The sequence below is a fragment of the Myotis daubentonii genome, chromosome 16 (genome assembly GCF_963259705.1).
Source record: "Myotis daubentonii chromosome 16, mMyoDau2.1, whole genome shotgun sequence".
Taxonomy (NCBI): Eukaryota; Metazoa; Chordata; class Mammalia; order Chiroptera; family Vespertilionidae; genus Myotis; species Myotis daubentonii.
Window position 1 is genome coordinate 45,995,930 of NC_081855.1, and position 19,342 is coordinate 46,015,271.

General features: G+C 58.3%; 1 protein-coding gene across 1 annotated transcript; it reads right to left on the reverse strand.

Moving 5' to 3' along the window:
- Window positions 1-4,466: 4,466 nt before the first annotated feature.
- Window positions 4,467-15,466, reverse strand: SGCA (sarcoglycan alpha). Its single transcript, XM_059670659.1, has 10 exons — window positions 15,344-15,466; window positions 14,492-14,611; window positions 14,238-14,392; window positions 14,018-14,090; window positions 13,492-13,690; window positions 12,096-12,258; window positions 10,691-10,899; window positions 10,482-10,508; window positions 4,915-5,140; window positions 4,467-4,658 (listed from the first exon to the last, which is right to left on the reverse strand). The coding sequence occupies exons 1-9, from the start codon at window positions 15,378-15,380 to the stop codon at window positions 4,927-4,929; spliced, it is 1,197 nt and encodes a 398-aa protein (XP_059526642.1). The 5' UTR covers window positions 15,381-15,466; the 3' UTR covers window positions 4,467-4,658; window positions 4,915-4,926.
- Window positions 15,467-19,342: the final 3,876 nt, after the last annotated feature.

The window sequence follows — 19,342 nt, forward strand, 5'->3', positions numbered from 1 at the left end:
GCGCTGCCCTGTCTTCACCCTTCCTCCCTCCAGGCCAGGAGCAGCTGACGGAGGCAGGAGGCCGGAGGCCGGGCGCTCAGCTGCGGGGCTGGCACAAGGCTGTGCGTGGATATGGAAAGACTAAAGAGAGAGGAGGAGAGGGACACGGGCCTTCTAGGTGAGAGTGTGGAGCTGTGTGCCTTCCGGAACTCGAGAGAGCAAGTGTGAGAGGAGGAGCAAGCCAGCCAGCCCAGACGTGGGAGCAGGCAGCGTAGCCACGCATGGCTTTGGAGCACCAGACATGTGGGTAGTGCAGCTGAGCAACTCAATTTTAAATTGTCATTAGTTTTAGTCATTAATTTTAGCAGCTACCCATGGCCATTAGGCAAGGAGTGAATACACCTCTCACCACATGTATGCAAATCCACCCACAGGTGCATGAGTGTGTGTGCGTGTGCACGTGTCCCAGCGAGGGCACCGGAGGGGACACGGGACATCAGGGCTATGGGGGTGGCGGTGCCCAGCTGTGCAGCTCCGTGTCTGCATCACGTGGTGTGAGGCCAGAATGTGGTTTCAGTGCGTGTGCAGGAGAGGAGGGGGACAAAGGGGCCATTGTACCATATCCCCAACTCCAGCCCTCCTTCCCGCTGACATCACGGCTGCCCTAAATACAGCCGCGCGGACCGGCTCCCCCAGACCCTGCTGCCCCCCGCGTGGTGGCACCGGCCCTGTCCCCAGGGCTGCTCCGAGGGACTCGCCTTTTGCTTCTCTGTGAGGAGATGGGCCATGATCCTGTGGATGACCTCTCAGTCAGATCCAGATGGAAAATTCTAGAAAAGAAGGCGGCTTTGTTTGGATGTTTTATTTTTTTCCTGCTCTCAGAATCCTGGGTCCCCTTGGTGAGGTGAGCCCATCTGCCGGCAGGATTTTCTGTGACCGAAATGTGGTGGGTTTCCCCTCCCTTTTCCCCAGCTCCTTAACCCTCAGCCTCCCAGGCGCCTCCCAGGCCTTCCTGGACGGAGCTGGGTGAGGTTTAGAGTAGGGGAGCTGGGAGGGGTTCCTAGCTGGAGTGTGGGAGCCTCAGGTGGGGGGCGTGTGGAGAGCGTGGGATGGGAGAGCGTGGGGCTGCTCTCAAAGCTGAGACCCCCCACCCCCCCACCCCCGCCCAAGGAGGAGGCTGCGAGGCGGCCGTGAGTGGGAGGCGGTGGGAGTGAGAGGGGTCCAACCAGCCACACTGTGTGGGTGAGAATGTCTCCCTCTCTGGGTGCCCACCCACCGAGGAGCAAGTGCGTCTGTGTTCACAGGGGCCTTGCACGTGTGCGCGTGTGTTGGGAATGGGTGAGGGGTCTGTAAATGTGGGGACAGCTCTCCCCGCACACGGTGGCAGGAGGCCCTGTATGAGCCGAGAAGGCCTGGGTCTAGCCTTGGGGATGTGTGCGTGTGTGCGTGGGCATGACAGGGCCTGGGAGGGCCCGCCTGTGTGATGAGGATGAATGGGGCGGGCGGAGCAGGGAGGAGTGTGGGGGAAATTAGGAGGGGCTGGGCGGGGGGGGGGGGGGGGGGAGGGGAATGACCATGTCCTGAAGTCCTGGGGCCAGTGGGTCGCTAGGGCTCGTGAGCGGCTGTGTCTCTGTGTCCCCTTCCTGGTGTGTGCCCCGGAGGGAACGAAGGTAGGCTAGGCAATGCCCACGGAGCAGGAGGCAAGACCCTGGGAGAAGGCGCCTCTGTCTCGGAGGGCAATCGGACCTTCACGCACACGGAGATCTCCACGGCTGCGGGGAGGTGAGTGCGGCTGCGGGGAGGTGAGTGCGGCTGCGGGGGAGGTGAGTGCGGTGCATGCGGGTTGGAGAAGGTGGGGTTTTCTCAGCATAAGACAGAGGGAGGAAGAGAAAGATGGGATGGAGCGGCGAGCAAAGCACATTCCTTAGAATAAGGCGGCCACGTAATCAAGTTTTCGGCGACTTCACTGCCGTGGGGAGCCCTGCCCGCTCGCTGAGGCTTGGGAAAACTGATGCAGGCACAGAGGCCTGGTGTGAGTGGGCCTGGAGCAGGCAAGGGAAGGGGCTGAGTTCTGGGTTTGGGTCAATCTGGAGTGGAGATAAGGACGAGCCATGAAACCCACGCTGCCCGATCAAAATATAACGTGAGCCACGTTAAGTAGTTTTAATGTCCCAGCGGCCATAATAAAACTATAAAAAGAAACAGGTGACGTTCATTGTATGCATAGACTTTACTGAACCAATATACCCCCCAGTGCTGCCATTTCCATTACACGTGATGCCCGTCTCAACTTGGACGGGACACATTTGAAATGCCCGGCGGCCTCGGGGGGCCAGCAGCTGCCCCACCAGACGGCGCAGCGCGGGCAGCCGACCAGGCCCCAGAGCGGCAGGGTTTCAGCCTCCGACCCCCACTCACGGGGAGAGCTTGAACTCTTCACAGGGTGCAGAACAGAAACTGAGCCCACTTCACTTGGAGCTTAGGGGGCAGGGAGACCCCACGGACCTCTGGTTTTGGGGTGATTGCGTGAGCACTTGTATGTAATAAGGTCTCCATGCTTGGGAGCCGCCAGGTGCCGGGCACTCGTCGGGCCCTCCCAAATCCTCACAAGGGCCCGAGGCAGCCGCGATCAATGTCTGTGAGTAAACTAGGTGTTAGAGCTCCATCTGACCCTGAACCCCAACAAGCAGGCCAAGGGGGCTCTGGTGAAATGAAGTGTGTGCAGGTGAAGGCTGGGCCCACCGTGGGCGGTGCCCCTGTCCCGTGTCTGGCGGAGAGGCAGTGAGGAAATGTCTAGAGTCAGGCCACATGTGGGGCTCTGTTAGGGTGAAGGTGGAGGCCACTCCCTGGGCCACGTGGGCAGTGCCAGCTGAGGGATGGCAGGAGCCGAGGGTGGAGCAAGGCGTGAGGTGGAGTCTCCTGGTGGAGATGGTGGGGACACTGTGGCTGTGTGTCCTCGGCTGTGGGGGGGGGGAGGGGCAGGACTGACCGCCCAGTGGAATCCTACCCCCCAGTGAGTATAGGGGTGCCGAGTGTGCCGTGCCCTCCCCTGTGCCGCCAGGGAAGGCTGGGCGCGCGCGCGAGTGTGACCAGGCACAGCTCGATGTCCTGTGTAGTCACGCCATCCTCCCAGCTACTTGTCTGGGCCACTTCCTCCCAGGCCGGCAGCCAGGCTCCCGTGTGCTCCTTGGAGCTGAGCAGGGAAGAAGGCGCTGCCAAGGTCCAAGGCAGAGCAGGAAGCAGAGGGCAGTGAGGGGCTGGCCTTGAGCTCCTCCCGTCCTGTCCTGGCGGGCACAGGAGGAGCCCGAGGCCCGAGGTGGGAGCACAGAGGGACCCCCTCCTCCAGGGGGAGGATTCAAGGACGAGCCGCCCCAGGCCGGCGGCTCCGGTCTGAGCAGATTCCGTGCAGCTCCTGGTTTGGCCAAATGAGGGGCCCCGGGAAAAGGAGGAAATTGTGAATGAGAAATCAGAGGCACCTGCTCGCCAGAGAACCCACGTGCTGGGGGGTGAACCCCCAAAGACAGACGTCTATTGAGCACACACAGTGCCGACATTGAGCCCCCGCCGGCCCCCGCCGGTGCCTGTGGGATTAACTAACTGAGGGTATGGGGTGCCCAGCAGGGAGGGGACCAGAACACGATGATAGAAACGTTGGAGATGGCCTTGCCCAGCTCTGAGCAACCCAGACCTGCATTCATTCCTTCAGAGCATCTTTCCAGAGTGCCTACTGTGTGCAGGCTCTGTGCCCCCTAGGGGCACACAGCATCCTGCCCTCCTGGATCGAGGACCCCAGCAAGACACCCACAGAACAGCTCTGCCACCCCGAGGCTGGGCCGGAGGGGGCTCTCAGAGGAGGGGTGGGCCACTCTGAGGATCTGACATTGCAGTGAGGAGGTAGCTGTGTGCACTGGGGGGACTGGGTTCCTGGCAGAGGGAATCGCAGAGGCCGGGGCCTAAAATGAGTGTGTTAGGAGGCAGTGTGGCTGGGGCCGGTGAGTGAAGAGGGTGGGGTGCCGAGGTCTGAGAGGTGGACAGGTCAGAGGTGCGAGCACAGGGCAAGACCCCCGATTTTTCCTGTTAAAGGATGGGCTTGGCTGCTGTTGGAGACGAGACAGGTGGGGCAGGGAGGGGGCAGGGAGGACGAGGGGAGGCTGTTTCAGGGTCCGGGAGAGAGACTCTGGTGCAGGACTGGCAAGTGGAGGCCGTGAGAAGGGGATGGATTCGGGGCATATTTTGAAGGTAGGGATTCTGGGGAGAGAGAGAAAGGAGTAGGACACTTTGGGGGCCCTTCCAGGGACAATGTGGGGGCCCTTGCCCATCTGTTTCTGAACACCGGAGCAGGTTCAGAGACTTGGCCCTCCTCAGGAATCCTCGACCAGGAGCCCCACCATCAGACAGGGGCGGCCCCACTTGGTCCTAAGCCATCAGCCCCAAGGCAACGAGGGGCACAGGGAGGCTGCTGAGAAGAAGGCATGGGCAGCGGTAGATGGGCAGAGCTGCAGGTATTTATTCTGGGTGTCCTGACCCCAGACACCCTCACCTGCTCCCCCCCCCTCCCTCTGCTGTTCCAAGCCTGGAGGCCGTCTGACCGGGAGCCAGAATCAAGAGGAAGGATGTGGCCCTGGGTGGCGGCTGCTCTGTGAGTCGGGGCCGAAGGGAGGACAAGGCCGAGGCTGGAGCTGGAACAGTAGAGGGGGGAGAGAGTGGGGGTTGTGAGGTCCAGGCCCTGGTTCTCCTGCCTTCCCCACCCTGACACTCTGACCACGAGTGCTTGGCATTGGGGGGCCTGGACCCCGCACTGCTGAGCAACCCCTCACTGCTGGTCTGTGTGTCCCTCCCTTGACCTCCTCCACCCCCCTCCACCCGCCCCAACCTTGACACAAAGGCCATCTTGTTCCCAGAAAAATGAGGCTGGCACTGCCCTGCTGGACCCACCTGGGCGGGCCCTCAGCGCTGGTCCAGGATGAGGGGCACCTGGGCGCTGTCCACCTGGGGAGGCAGCTGCTGGCCTGTGCGCACGTTGAACATGGGCTCGTGCTGGCCTGTGCGCACGTTGAACATGGGCTGGGTGGAGAGGGGCCTGGGCACCGCTCGCCTCGCTGCCATCTGCCGCAGCTCCTCCGTGTTCTCACGGATGGTGAAGTGGTGGAGCATCTGGATGCTGGGGCACAGGACCGGCGGAGTCATCAGCCTGGGAGTCAGCCCCCCGACTTTGGGGCCCAGCCTGACACTGCCTCTGAGCCACCCTGCAGCCTTCCCTCTTGTTGTGTGGGGGAGCCTCACACACGCGATGGGCGGAGGGAGGACAAACAAGACGTTCTGTGGCGCCAGCTCCGTGGCCTGTGACCGAGGCAGGGGCTCTGGGTGTAGGCAGCCTGGATTCAAAGCTGCATGTCCTCCACAAGTTGCTTCACCACTCTGTGTCTCAGTTTCCTCAACTGTAAAATGGGGCTAATGATAGAGCTACCTCCTAGGACTGCTGCGGGATTAAATGAGTGTTTAGAAAAGTGTCTGGCAGGTGGTAGGAGCTCTAAAGATGATAGGATATGAGTGGACACCACAGTGGATATATATTTCCAGAGGCCAGCATTTCCTGGGCTTTCTTTCCTGTTTTTATATTCTAACTAGAGGCCCCACGCACGGATTCGTGCACTGGTGGGGTCCCTTGGCCTGGCCTGTGCCCTCTCGCAATCCGGGGGATGTCGGATTGACAGTTTTGGCCTGATCCCCAAGGGACCCACCAGTGCACGAATCCGTGCAATGGGCCTCTAGTATGCATATAAAGTCTTTAGTTACTCTCTTCCCGCCCTTCCCCATCCCCCCTTCCCTCAAAGATTCATCAGTCTGTGCCATGTTCCCATGCCTGTGCGTTGAGCGTCTGCCCCCTGGTGGCCAGTGCCCATCATAGGAAACGGTCGATGGAACAGTTGCTTAAGCTTTTATATATATAGATGGCCCTCTACCACTCGGCTCCCTCCACCACTCAGCTCCCTCCCCTAATACTCTCTCCCACCACTGAACATCCAATTCTCCGCCCCTCCCCAGCCCCGCCCCAGGCTGGCAGACCTATACCCTCCCCTTTTTCCCACCCCCTGGCTTTCGTCCAAGCTGTTTCCCCAAGTCCTGCCAGGCCTCGCTGAGTCACCTTTTGGTTGCTCAGACCTGAACTCCTCTCCCTTTGTACCTTGACCCCCCTCACCCGCCCCCCAGTCAGCCCCCAGGACTGTTGAGCTCCAGACTCTGAATTTGTCTCCCTCTCTTTGCTTCAAACCAAGGCTCCTAGAGGCCTGCGCCAGGCTCCACCCTCCACAGGCCCGAGTGGACTGATGGCCACACCCTGGGGAAGTCCTTCCCGAGCCCTCGCTCCAGTTCCCCTCAGAAGTCTCAGCCTCATTCTCATTTGACGTTCCCATGGGCTTGCTTTCTGCCATCGAGGGGCAAGCTTTAGTTCATTCTGAGAAATGGGGCAGCACTTCTTTGCTTTGGGTTTGGGTTCCACTGCTTACTGGCTGCGTGACCGTGTGCAAGTGACTTAACCTCTCTGGGCCGCCGTTTCCTCACGGCAAGGCGAACTGCTGTATGAATTAAATGAGTTAATACAGGAAAAACTGGGAATGCGTCCTGGCCAGCATGGAGCCAGTGGCAGCTGCGGTTATGGGGAGCCTTCCGCTGCTGCTGCTATCCCTGGTGTTACTGTATTCGGTAAGCCCACCTGGCCTCCATGCAGGGAGGCCTGGTGAGCTTGGCCTTCAGCGGAGGGATGGTTCCAATTCCTTCTACACAAACCCACCCACACTTGGGGGCCCAGCCTGGAGACATTTTCCCAGGCCACCTGGTTGCCAGGTCAGACAGACAGCCCGGACTTTTCATTACCAACAGTAAGAACTGGTTTCCTTAAAGGGGCGGGGTCCCACGTAAGGGGAAAGCAACCCTACCTGCCATTGGGTTACGGATCAACTGGGGGAGGACACGTGATCCCCATTCGTGTCCGAGCCTCGATTAGTGGACACAGACTCAGACTCCAGCTGGAGCCTGCAGATTAGACTCCAGGAAGGACGCCCAGCTTCCTGCTGAAGGGGCGCACTCCTGGGGGGCGGGGGGCGGGGAGGGGGGAGTAGGACACAGTGCTGTCTGGCCGCAGGGAGGAGGTGGAGTCACCCTCGAAGGCTAGGGGAGGGTCACAATGAGCTCTTGAGTCTGGAATTTGGCAAGCGGAACTGTCCAAAACACAATTTTCCATTCCCAGGCAAGGGGAGGCTGAGGGGGAAAGGGAGCAAGGAGGGTATGGGTGCTGAGGGCGGGAGGCAGCGGCAGGTAGTGACCCCGTGGGGGAAGGGCCTTCGGTCATGGGCCCCCTCCCCACTCCCAGCCCCACATCTGGGTCTCATTACTCTGGCAACACACACAGGTGGGAAAATGCTCTGGGGATGTTTTTCCAGAGCAGGAGCCAGAGCCAGAGCCGAGGTGCCTGTCCCCACAGCCCTTTCACATCAGCACGGGGGCAGGTGAAGGGACAAAGGGGCAGGCTTCACACACACACACCCACTCACACACACTCACACACTCACACACACACTCACACACACACACGCACTCACACACACACACTCACACACACACACACTCACACACCCCCACACTCACACACACACACTCACACTCACACACTCACACACACACACACACACACACACACACACTCACACACCCCCACACTCACACACACACACACTCACACTCACACACTCACACTCACGCACTCACACACACACACTCACACACACACACACTCACACACCCCCACACTCACACACACACACTCACACTCACACACTCACACTCACACACTCACACACACACACACACACACACACACACACTCTCTCCACCACATGGACCACAGGAGAGGGTCGCCGAGACTGCAGGCCTTTCCGACCAGTGTCATAGTGAAAAGCGAGCAGCAGAATCACAATTTGAGGAAAATCTGAAAAATGGTGGTGACCGAACAAGAGGGGAAAAAGGATTTTGTAGAAATAAATCAACAGAAAGTCCAAACCCACAAGGGCTAATATCGCACACGGTACATCAGTTACTGATTCAAAACTGGTGGAGGCGGGTTGTCCTGACACCATCAGAGCTACAACCCTGGCCCGGCGAACGCAGGACGCGGCGGAAATAGCTGCTCAGAAGAGAATGTCTACAGTCACGATGGCAGAGGCCAAAGGAAACCGAGGAATAAAATCTCCCTTGTAAAATGGACATAGAAAATCACTGATCTCCATGGGGAAACTTCTATCAAATAAAAAGGGAAATAGGGAGAGAGAAAAAAGCCTGTTCATTGCTTTGTAGAGGGAGTTGATCAATGGGCTGAGATGGTGGGGTCAAAATGGTGGGTTTAAAACTGGGGGCTCAGCCCTGGCCAGGTGCTCAGTTGGTTAGAGTATCATCCCAACATGCCAAGGTTGGGGGTTCGATCCCCAGTCAGGGCACATGCAAGAATCAACCAATGAATGCACAAATAAGTTGAACAACAAATCAATGTTTCTCTCCCTTCCTCTCTCTCTCTCAAGATCAATAAAAAGACTTTTTTTAACTGGGGGCTCAGGATACCCTGAAATTTGCTGGCACTCACACATACACATGTATACACGCGTGAGTCTACAGCCCTTCTTCCCAGAGTACCTGGCAAGTCAGATGCCCCCACTGTCCGGCATCTCCTGTCTGCCCCTCCCAGGAGGGAACAATGGGGCCACTGTGACCCTCACAGGATGCTGGTGGCCTCACAATGTCCCTCTGAGGTCACTACAGAAATAACCTGACCACCCCCTGCGCCAGAGGCACAAGTCTGCTGAGCCCAGCCGTGGGTGACCATCCTTGGTCCTCCTCCTGTCCACCCAGGGAAGGCTTGGGCCAGAGCCCTCGGAGGAAGCCTCTGACGGGAACAGAGCTGGGACACACCTCAGCCACCAAGGAGCCACCCAGTGGAGATTTCTAGCCGCCATCCTGGAGGTCCTCGCGCCCAGTGCCCTTCACCCACCCCAGGAAGAGATGCAGAAAGACACTGCGATGCCACCCTCCACCACGCCGTTGGCCTCAAACAGCGGCCTGAGTGCGGGCCCGCAGGCCAGTGTGTCCGGAGTTCCTAGCAGGAGCGAGACGGGGCACCACGCCTGCCCCCAAGTCCACAAGAAGCCCAGCATCTCCAAGGTGATCCTGGAGGTCATGGCGGACAAGGGGCGCAGCCGCGTGTCCCTGGCCACCCTGAAGAAGGCGCTCATCACCACGGGCTACAACATGGCCCGCAACGACTGGCGATTCAAGAAAGTGCTCAAGGGGCTGGTGGACAAGGGCCTGCTCCGGCAGGTGACCAGCAAGGGGGCCTCGGGCTCCTTCCGCATGGGCAAGAAGCACACCTCCAGCTTCAAGCCCGACGCCAAGAGGCCAGGGCAGCAGAGGCAGCGCCGACAGCCGGGGAAGCCACGGGCCGGGCGCAGGTTTCTACTGAGTTCCAAGCAGGGACCCAAGCAGCTAATCAAGGGGGCTCGCAGGGTGGCCAAATGCCCCCGCACCTAAGGAGGCAGGCCCCGCAAGCAAACAGAGGGGCCAGGCCCGCGACGGCTCAGAGAGTGGGAATAAAAGGAGCCTTATTTAACACCTGCCTCCTGGAATCTTTGGGGTTCAAGGGAGTGGGCTGGGGCCTGGAGGAGGGGTTAAGGCCAAGGTTGGGGGAAACCTGGGCAAAATGAGGGTGAGGTGGATTTGGGAAGGGCTGGGGGAATGGAAAGCATCCACGAACATTAGTTAGTCCAACCATAGCAGAGCAACCAAGGCCAGAACGCGTCACAGTAATTGTGTGGCAGAATCCGGCCTGAAGCCCAAGTGTCTGACTCAGAGTGAAGTGAGTGTGGGTGTGTGTGAGAGTGTGAGTGTGAGTGTGGGTGTGAGTGTGGGTGTGGGTGTGAGTGTGGGTGTGGGTGTGGGTGTGTGTGGGTGTGGGTGTGAGTGCGGGTGTGGGTGGGTGTGAGTGTGGTGTGAGTGTGGGTGTGAGTGTGGGTGTGAGTGTGGGTGTGAGTGTGAGTGTAGGGGTATGGGTATGAGTGTGGTATGAATGTGGGTGTGAGTGTGAGTGGGTGTGGGTGTGAGTGTGAGTGTGAGTGTAGGGGTATGGGTGTGAGTGAGTGTGGGTGTGAGTGTGGGGGTATGGGTGTGAGTGGGTGTGAGTATGAGTGAGTGTGAGTGTGCTGAAGGTCTCTCAGCTGCTTCTCCAGGTCCCCTCCCCGTCCAATCCCACATTAGACAGTTCCATGGAGACCAAAACTATCAAAGGCGAGCCCAGGCCAGGTCAGGCCCAGCGTCCAGCCAGCCAGGGCTGGACTTCAGAGGCCAGGGTGGCCCCCTCCTCTCAGAATGATCTGGTTTGTCTATACTGCTCATGGAGGTGGAAGGGTCCAGCTTGACAGGGTAGGGGACTCCCACCCAGCCCCCCGCTTTCCCTTACTCACTCAGAGGTGGCCAGGTCTCTCTTCAGCCTGTGGAAAAGCAGGGGGAGGGGTTAACTGTTGTCCACAACCCCCTCCCAGTGCCAGGCAGGACCTAGAAAGGGGCCCCCTCTCCCTTCCTGTCTGAGTACCTCACTCCCTGAGGGTCTGGGTCCCCACAGAGTACAGGTGCCACAGGAGTCCCACAACCTGCCCCCTGCCCCCACACTCACCGTCCCTCCCTCCGGCAGCACATGACGTAGGCCAGCAGCAGGGTGAGCAGCAGGGCCACCAGCAGGGGCACCAGGAGGGTGACCAGTGCATCGGTCAGGAAGTCTCGGGCCATGGCCTCGGTGGGTGGGCAGAAGAAGGGGTCACGTTCCAGGATCCCATCGCCTGGGGTGGGCACCTCGTCTGCGGGCTCTGGCACTGACTTATCCACCTGTTCAGAGAGCCCAGCTCTGACCCGGGAGCAGCTGGATGGACTCAGAGACTGCCCGGGGGAGCAGGGCAGTGATCCCGGGGCGCCACTATCTACTGCCCCATCCGACCACAGGAAGGGGCAGCTCTGGTGACCCAGCAGGACAGGCACTGAACTAGGAGCCAGGAGAGAGATTCTCAGAGAGGCAGGGCCGCACAATGGTTAGAGTACACTCCAGGGTCCGACTGCCTGGGTTTGCATCCTGACTCAGACAAGTGCTTGGCTGAGATGACTTCCCTGTAGGGGCAGCAGCTCCCCAACCTGTAAAGTCGGGTTGCTAGCAGTGGTGCCTGTCTCCTGGGGTGGCAGTAAGAATACAACTGGTTGAATGTAGTGTCCAGCACATAGCAAGGGCTCAGGAATGCTGCTGATCACCGTCCCTGGCTGCGCTGTTGGTCAATTCACAGGGACGGAGTAGGCCAGGGACCTGAGATACCTCAACACCCAGAGAGCAGTGGTGAGTGAGAACTCCCTGCTCCTCACCAGGCAGATTTACTCGGGGACACCTTAGAACAGCGGTTCTCAACCTGTGGGTCGCGACCCCTATGGGGGTCGAACGACCCTTTCACAGGGGTCACCTAAGACCATCGGAAAACACATATATAATTACATATTGTTTTTGTGATTCATCACTATGCTTTAATTATGTTCAATTTGTAACAATGAAAATACATCCTGCATATCAGATATTTACATGACGATTCGTCACAGTAGCAACATTACAGAGATGAAGTAGCAACGAAAACAATTTTATGGTTGGGGGTTGCCATAACTTGAGGAGCTGTACTAAAGGGTCGCGGCATCAGGCAGGTTGAGAACCGCTGCCTTACAAGGAAGCAGACAGCGGTCACACAGAGGCCCTTGGTGCGGAGCTGCATTGTGGGAGTTATTTGGGGACGTCAGGAGCCAGAGATCTCTGGGTTATGGACTCTGCCGCCCTCTTTTGGTAGAAAGTGGAAGTGTGTGTGTGTGTGTGTGTGTGTGTGTGTGTGTGTGTGTGTGTGTGTGTGTGTGTGAGAGAGAAAGAGGAAAGGAGGCAGATAATCAGAGAAAAAAAATGGAACAGAGAGACTGGGATGGGTAGGGGCAGGGAGCAGACTATCATGGGGGCCATGCCCCTTCCTCCCCCCTCCCCCCGAGCCAGGGTCCCCCCTCACCAGGGACACGTTGCACCAGTCAACTCGGAAGTGAGGTGCCAAGGTGTCATAGCAGGACAGAAGCGGAGGCTGGCCCTGGGCACAGCGAGCATGGCTGTCGGGAGACGCCACCATCTTCAGGCAGGTGGAGAAGGGTGAGGCGGAGCCCACCTTGATGTACACCCTGGACGCAGACAGAAGCCACCGTCAGCAAATTGGGAGGGTGTCACCGAGCACTGGAGATGCGGGGGTCACAAGGCCACCCTGAAAGCCGGGTTATGGTGAGAGTACACAGAGCGGTCCAGGCTTCTGGGGGCTTATCCCTCCATGAATGTCCTTTAAAAGGGTGGGCCTTTTATGTCCTCATGGGCACAGGAAGCTGGAGTTCCAGATAACCAGGGTCTGGGTGCAGGAGGGGCAGGAGGGAGCGGAGGGTGTGGCCAGAGGGAAGTGGCCAGTGGAGTGGAGCTGGGAGGTGTGGATGGGCCTGGTGAGGCGTGTCCAAAGGTTCCTCGTAAACATCTTGGCCACGCGCCTGCTCTCTGCATAACCCATTGACCGTAAGGCCCTTGGACTGTTGGGCCGTCTGGTTTACTCTAGCGGACTTAATGTATTTTGTCAGTTTGGTTTCCTTTCTCCATTGACAAAGTTCTCCCAGGACTCCTATTTTTATACAAATCTGAACCCTCACGTAGCCATGTCGATCTGAAAATAGTGGAGGACAGCAGCTACCAGCAGAGCCAGATTGCCAAGGTGCGTGTAAAGCCAGGCGCCGCGCTCTGCTAGAAAATGATCACATCTCAGTTTGCAAATCCTTTGGTGAATATAATCCTCCTTCCCACCTGTCAAAACCAACAGTTTACCAAGCTACACAAATAGAAGGGGCAGCCTCTAACTCACAAGTCCTCAAGAGCATTAATGATCGATTCTCCAGTTGGAAACTGATACCTCTCCTAATTAAGGAAGAAATTTTAGTGAACAAAAAAATGTGATGCTGAGCAAGACTAGTCATCAAGCAAAAAAAAAAAAAATTCATAATCCTATGAACAAAGACTCCAAAAACAATGTTATTTTCATTTTTTGCAATGAAGTCTTTTATTTGTTATAAATGTTCATGTTTCTTTATTTCCTTTTTAATATCCCTCTTTTATTTTTCATTCTCTTATCTTTTATGGTGAAATTCCCTCATGGATAGTTAGTTATGCAGGAGAAATGTTTGCAGCAAAAATGCTTGTGGCCAGATGCGTCTGGCAAAGATGTTTATGGGGAAACTACATAGAACCGTGCTGAGGGGGTGGGTGCAAAGGTGGGTAAAGCCCCGCCTGGAAATTAGGGAGACCCATGTTCTATGCCTACCACCCAGATGGGAGGCAAAGTGCCTCCTCCTCCAGGAAGCCCTCCGGGGTCACATGCCTACCCTTCCTTGCGGCCCTCGATGGGAAGGGGGACACGGCCCCCACGGTCCAAGGCGGAGGTGATGTTGAGCAGCTGGAGCTCTGCTGGCTCCCAGAGGCCCCCCAAGGCTGTGAGGAAGCGGCTGGCAGGGGTTGAGGGCAGCACTTCCTCCACGTCATGGCTGCGCACCAGGAACTCAGCCTGGTATGGCAGCAGGGGGCCTGGAAGGGCCAGGTTGGCACCTCAGGCTGCACCCAGCCCTGCACAGATCCTTCCCAAGCCTCCCCACCCAAGCTCCTCCCTCGATCTCCTCAGACTCCTTCCTTCCTCCTTCGCACCCCCCCCCCCCGTACATCACAGGCCCCCAACGCCCTTCCCCAACCCCACAGACTGAGGCCAGCAGAGCAGCCAAGGATACAACCCCCAAGGCTTCCCAGGACGCCCTGCTCCCCACTTCTCTCCAAGTCTTTCCTTCCACACACCCTCTCCCAGGAGAGATCCCCCAAGACTGGTGTTGGGGGGTGGGGGGCGGGCGGGGTAGGTGGTACCTTCTGGGTCCCCGATCAAGAGCACTAGCCTCTGCTGGGTGGTGTCGAAGCTGTCCCGGTTGTAGGCCACGACCTGCAGGGGGTGGGGAAGCGGCCAGAGCGGTGGGTGAGGGGAGAGAAGCGGTGCAGCTGGGGCCTGGCGGGAAAGGACCGCGCTGTTACCCAGTCAGAGGCATGCGAACGATGTGGACGTGGCACCGCCCACGGGCCCTGCGGGTACCTCAATGACCTGGCGTCCGCGGTCTTCTGGGGTGGGGCTCCCGTAGAGGAAGCCGGGGTGGCGGGGGCTGCGCTGGGTATAGCGGAGCCACCGAGGCAGGTCTGGGTGTCCCTGGAGGTGGGCGTGGTAGGTGACGGGGACAGCGGGTGGGACAGCTGGCGGGAGGGAAGGAAGGGATTGGGCTGTGACAGGAGCCTTCACCAGCCCTGGGCCAGGCACCCCCACCCGCCCCAGGTGCAGGAGGCTCCTCTCACCCACGTGCTCAGGGAGGCGCAGGGCGGGTTCCCGGGCCAAGGTGTGCACGAAGAGGCGGCCCACGGCCGGCTGCAGGGTGGTCTGCTGGGCCTCGAGGCGCCCCAGCCCTGCCAGGAGACCTGCGGGGACCCACAGCCCCAAACTGGCCTGAGCCTGGGTCGAGGACACGGGATCTGCTCCCCTCCCCACCAGGGGAAGCGCGTGAGAGGAGAGGGCTCCTCCACTGGCTCCCAGGTGCGGAGACCGGGGCTGAGGCCGGTGTGAACTCAGGGAGCTCCCCACTCCTCCCCCGAGGCCCCGGTGGGGGTCACAGTGGCAGAGGCTGTGTGGCTGGGAGGGGTGGGGCGTGAGTGTGGTAAGAGAACTTAGAAGAGAACCCCATGCTGAAGGTCCAGGGGCCTGGAGGGGTGGGGGAGAGGGGGGAGCCTTTGCAGGAGGAGGGTGGGCCTTCTGGGGCCCTCACCCACCTCCCCTAACATGCAGGGGATCAGGGCCCCCGCTAGCGGCTAATGGGAGCTGAGCAAAGGGGATCCAGCAGGCCCCACACCCTCCAGGGCCAAATTTAGCCCGAGCCTAGGAAGAAGCCGGCCCGTCAGCCATTAAAGGGCCCACGACTCTCGGGACCTGCGCTCTCAGGCCCACGCAGCCGGCCGAGGACACCCACCCCTCAGGGCCACCAGAGCCTGCGTCCCCGGCCCAGCTCCTAGCCCCAGATCCCTGGATTCCCCCACCAGCAACAACATCAACACCCCGACGTCCGCCCGACCCCGCCTCGCCCCGCGAGCCCTCCCCGAGGAACTGCCTCTGCGTCCTCCCCTCATCCCGGCCTCTCCCTGAAGGCCCCGACTTGCCAGCAAGGAGCGGAATCCAGACCAGCGCTGCCGCCATGGCTGCCCCGGCCTGGCCGGCCTGTGAGTGACAGAGACAGGAGCGGGAGGCGGGTGGGGGAGGGACAGGGAGGTGTCCCAGAGCAGCTGCAGCCCTCCCCCTCCCCACGCGGAGCAGGGACTGTTTCTAGGATGGACACCCTCGTCACATGACAAGGTTCCCTCAATCGGCCCCTCCCGGGGGCCAGAGCATGTTTTCTACCCCCAACCTGACAACCACAGTGCCCCCCAACACCGTAATGCTCCCCCTGCACTGGGCTCCAGCTGCTGCTGGCCTTCAGCCTTTCCTGTACCCGACCATCCTGCCTCTCACCTCCCCCCCGACAACACACACACACACACACACACACACACACACACACACACAGGACCCCGCTTCTGCCCAGCCTCGCTCTGCTGCCTTCTAATCGGATACCCTCTTCCTCAGTCTGCACACCTTTGCCCAAGCTGTGCCCTCTGCCCAGAGTTCCCTTCCTGCCCTCGGCCATCAGGCAAACTTCCACTCACCCCTCACGACTCAGCATGGACATCCCCTCCCCCCTGAACCTCTCTTCCTCCCTGAGGCCCAGCGGAGGGCCCTTCGCCTTTGGGGTGAACGAGGATCTCACCTTTTCATCCCTGGGCCTGGTCCAGGCCCTGGCAACTAGTAGGTGCAAGAGACTAGGGGACAGCTTCCTCCACAGCACACGAGGGCGCCTGCTCCCCAGTCTCATCCCCAGACCAAGCACCTCCAGCGAGTACCCCAGGTCTGAAAAGAGAGAGAGGCCTGGACCAGGCCCAGCCAGGAAGAGACCGGGGAGGGGGACACAGGCTGAGAGGCCCGTAGGCCTGGACATGGAGCCACCTGGACGCCTTACTGCAGACGTGGCCCTGAAAGAGCCCCTTGCCCTCTCCACCACTGGCGAGAATAGCACTCGCCTCTCGGTGTCCCTGAGAGGGACCCACGAAATCAGGAACTCAGCACATGTTCAAGGAGCAGCTGCCAGGGAGCGGGCCCTGAGGGTGCGGAGGTGAGCAGGCTCCGGACCGCGTGGGGCTTGCCTGCCGGCGGGTAGTGACAGTTCACCCCTGCCAGTCACATGCTGAAGGTTCCACATAGATTTACGCAGAGCAGCTCATTCCATCTCACAGCAGCTCCCTGCGGTGTTCGTATTGTCCCCACTTACAGGTGAGCAAACTGAGGCACAGGGAGTGTATAGCTTCCCCAAGGCCGCACCACTGCCCACTGAGTACCTGAAAAGCACGCAGCCCAGTTCTGAATCAATCCAGGGCACCCCTTCCTTCTGCACCTGCCAAAGGACCTAGTGCAGGGGTGACGGGGGTACCCTTCCTTCTGGGGGCTTCCCACTCGGAGGCGGGGCTCATGGGTGCCAGGGCTTCTAAATTCTTGGTGTCTGTGTAAACACGGCATTGAGAAAAAGAGCATTGCCACTTCACCCTGGCAAATGCCCCGGGCAAGGATATCTGGGGCCTGCACTGCAGAGAGCCTGAGGGGGTAGGTGTTGGCCTGGCGAGCAGGTGACTTAGTCCTTGTCCCTTCCTCTCTCTCCCACCTGACTGTCCCACCCGTCCCTGGAGAGCCAGCAAATTCCAGAGTCAGCGTCCACTCAGGCTGGCAGGCAGGACGGCGTTTGTCCCAGAGACACCTTGGCACCTCTCTGACTCCTCAGGGATGGAGGGCAAGAGGGAGGAAGATTCTGCTGGCAAAGCGAGAGGCGGAGGGCTCTGGGGGAGCAGGCAGAGGTGCCAGCGCTGGCCAGCTGCCCAGGCCTCAGCCCCTCAGCAGCACATGTGACTCCCTTCCTCTCCCTGCTGCCTCCCCTGCTATTTTTGGAGCCACCCACTCACACCCTCAGCTGCCTTAAGGTGGCAGTGCCCGAACCCAGTGCCACCAGGCCCAGAGGAGCCGGCCTCCCTTACTGATCCGCTTCCCCTCCCCCAAACCAGGGGCACCAGGGACTGTGCCCCGGACCAGCTCGAAGTCCCCTGAAAGTCCCCTCTGGCCCACCAGGGGAGCTCCCCCGTCAGAGCTGTCTGGATTGCAACCTGCTGTTGTGACACTCAGAACCTTCTATTCCTTGGGGCCTGTAGGTAGAGAGAAGGGTCACAGCCTCTGTAAACATATTCTAGGAATTTGTAAATAAAACAAATATACAGGCTAACAACATGAGCCCCCACATATCCATCACCCAGCTTCACCAATCATCAGCTCATGGCCAGTCTGGTTTCATCTATACCCCTCCCAATTTCCCCCTCCTATTTAATTGCCTCTGTTAGCATATCAGTATGTAACTTCGGAAGAGAATTTTTTTTTAACATAATCACATGATTAGACTTAAAGTTAAGAATTCCTTAAGATCAGATCTTTAGAGTTCAGATTTACAATTTCTTATAAATGCCTTCTTCTTCTTTTGTTTTTGCAATGTATTGGTTTGAATCGGGTTTCAAATCAGGTGCACAGGCCTCTTTTAAATCTCTAGGTTCCTGTTCCAACTCTCTCTCTCTCTCTCTCTCTCTCTCTCTCTCTCTCTCTCTCTCTCTCTTTTCTTGAAGGGACCAGGTTATTTGCTGTGTAAATTTCCACCGTTTGGGTTTTGCAGGTTGCATCTCTACGGTGTTCTGTCCCATGCTCCCCTGGCCTCTGAACTTCTTGTAAATTGTATTTCCTGTGTGTTGTTATTTCTCATAAACTGTAATAAGGTCAAGAGTGCCAATCAGGTGCAGGCTCCAGTTTCTTTGGCAAGACTGCTTCATAGGTGGCAATGGTGCTTCTTCCACCCAGCGGCACAGCAGCCATTGCTCTCAGACCTCATCTGCTCATTTGTTATTTGTTTTTATTATTATTATTTTACAAAATGGTGATATTCAAAATCACTCTTTCCTTTATTAGCTGGAATAATTCTAAACAGGAAAACTGCCCCTCCCTTGCTGTTTGGTTGTTGAGTGATATGCAGCTCTTATAGGAAAGACAGGCCAGATCCTTGACTCTCTTCCTATATTTGCCAATTTCCAAATAATGAGTTGGTTCTCTAGCGCCCTCTAAACTGTGACCCATTAGCTTTTTAAAATTAGTAGTATAATTACGAATGTATGGTTCTAAATGTATTCGATTGCTTCAATCGGCTGCGACTTGTGTCCCATCTTGAGCTCCTGATTTGGTCCGCACCGAACCAGTTGGAGCATCCATCTGGGGTGCTGGAGGGCCAGGTCTCTGCCTCTTGGCCTCTCTCAGCCTTGTCCCCACAAGGCCAGCCCTGCCCTCAGCTAGCTGGGCCTCTGTCCCTGCTGCTTTGTCATCTGTACCTGTCTCCCAGCGTTCTGTCGGATCTTGGCCCTTCAGTGTCTCAGCTCAATCCCCGTGGTCCTTTGACCCTGTCTCTCCCCATCTCAGTGAATGTTTGCTGAATGAATGAATGAATGAATGAATGAATGAAGTCTCCCCAACTCTGTCTCATCTCACTTCTGTCTCTGTGAACCTATCTCTTGATATCTGAGGGCCATATTTTCTTCGTCTGCATCTAAGACGGAGGATGAGCCTTCCTGGCCAGGCAACCGAGAGCAAAGGCGGTCAAGGAGGCAGAGGGTCCAGGTAGTGGGTTCTGGGACCCCAACCTCACCCAGCAGATCTCCTGGACCCGGGCTCCACGCCCTCCCACAGTTCCCAGACCAGGCGGGCTCCTTCCTGACTCCCTGCCTTGCACATGCAGTTCCCTCCACCTCCAATGCCCTTCCTCATCCTTCAAATCCTAGCTCGGCTTTAACTCCACTGGAGAACCTTCCCTGAGTCACTTGGGGCTCCCCCTGCATCCTGCGCCCACCCAGTCACAGCTGTTTTCTGGATGACGCTCTCACGGGGCAGGGAGGTCTTGGGGATCTAGCTTTGCCGTTGTGCCCCAGCCCCTGGCACAGACAGGTGCTCAGTAATTCCAGAAGGAAGGGAAGGGAGCAGAGAAACACCTCTCA

What these genes read in the sequence shown, in the direction of transcription:
- SGCA (XM_059670659.1), bottom strand. Translation starts at nt 15,380, where the DNA reads ATGGCGGCAGCGCTGGTCTGGATTCCGCTCCTTGCTG. An exon ending in CTGGATTCCGCTCCTTGCTG is followed by an intron (nt 14,612 to 15,343) that starts GCAAGTCGGGGC and finishes GGGTCCCCGCAG; the next exon opens with GTCTCCTGGCAGGGCTGGGG. An exon ending in GCGCCTCCCTGAGCACGTGG is followed by an intron (nt 14,393 to 14,491) that starts GTGAGAGGAGCC and finishes CCCTCCCGCCAG; the next exon opens with CTGTCCCACCCGCTGTCCCC.